This window comes from Merops nubicus, unplaced genomic scaffold (assembly GCF_000691845.1).
Source record: "Merops nubicus isolate BGI_N331 unplaced genomic scaffold, ASM69184v1 scaffold26963, whole genome shotgun sequence".
Taxonomy (NCBI): Eukaryota; Metazoa; Chordata; class Aves; order Coraciiformes; family Meropidae; genus Merops; species Merops nubicus.
The window spans coordinates 745-1,124 of NW_008597263.1; the positions used below are offsets into that span (position 1 = coordinate 745).

Sequence of the window (380 nt, forward strand, 5' to 3'; positions counted from 1 at the left end):
GGGGGACCTGCTGCAGAGCATCGGCGTCCTCATCGCGTCCTACATCATCTTCTTTAAGGTCTGGGTGGTCACGGGGTGCTGGGGATGTGGGCGCAGTGGCTTCAGCCAGCCCTGGCCAGGCACAGGGGCAAGACGGAGGGGATCGCTTCCCCTCTCTGACAGTGCCCATGGGGGTTTGTGGTGGGGCGATGGCTCCAGAGGGGCCTCACCCTCTCCCACGCCTTCCAGCCCGAGTACAAGTACGTGGATCCCATCTGCACCTTCCTCTTCTCTGCACTGGTGTTGGGGACAACGCTGACCATCCTCCGGGACGTCCTCCTCGTCCTCATGGAGGGTAGGGAGCCACCGGGGGGGATCCAGGCCACGGGGCCACCCGCGGG

General features: G+C 65.5%; 1 protein-coding gene across 1 annotated transcript in view; it reads left to right on the forward strand.

The window, feature by feature from the left end:
• The window catches only part of LOC103769458 (zinc transporter 2-like), a gene marked incomplete at both ends in the record, with an annotated part of 1,074 nt that extends 740 nt beyond the window's left edge, over positions 1-334 (forward strand). Inside the window, 2 exon segments of the mRNA XM_008936656.1 lie at positions 1-58; positions 229-334. The exon segment at positions 1-58 is cut by the window's left edge and continues 20 nt beyond it. Of these exon segments, the coding sequence (XP_008934904.1) occupies positions 1-58; positions 229-334 (164 nt within the window).
• Between the last annotated feature and the right edge of the window lie 46 nt (positions 335-380).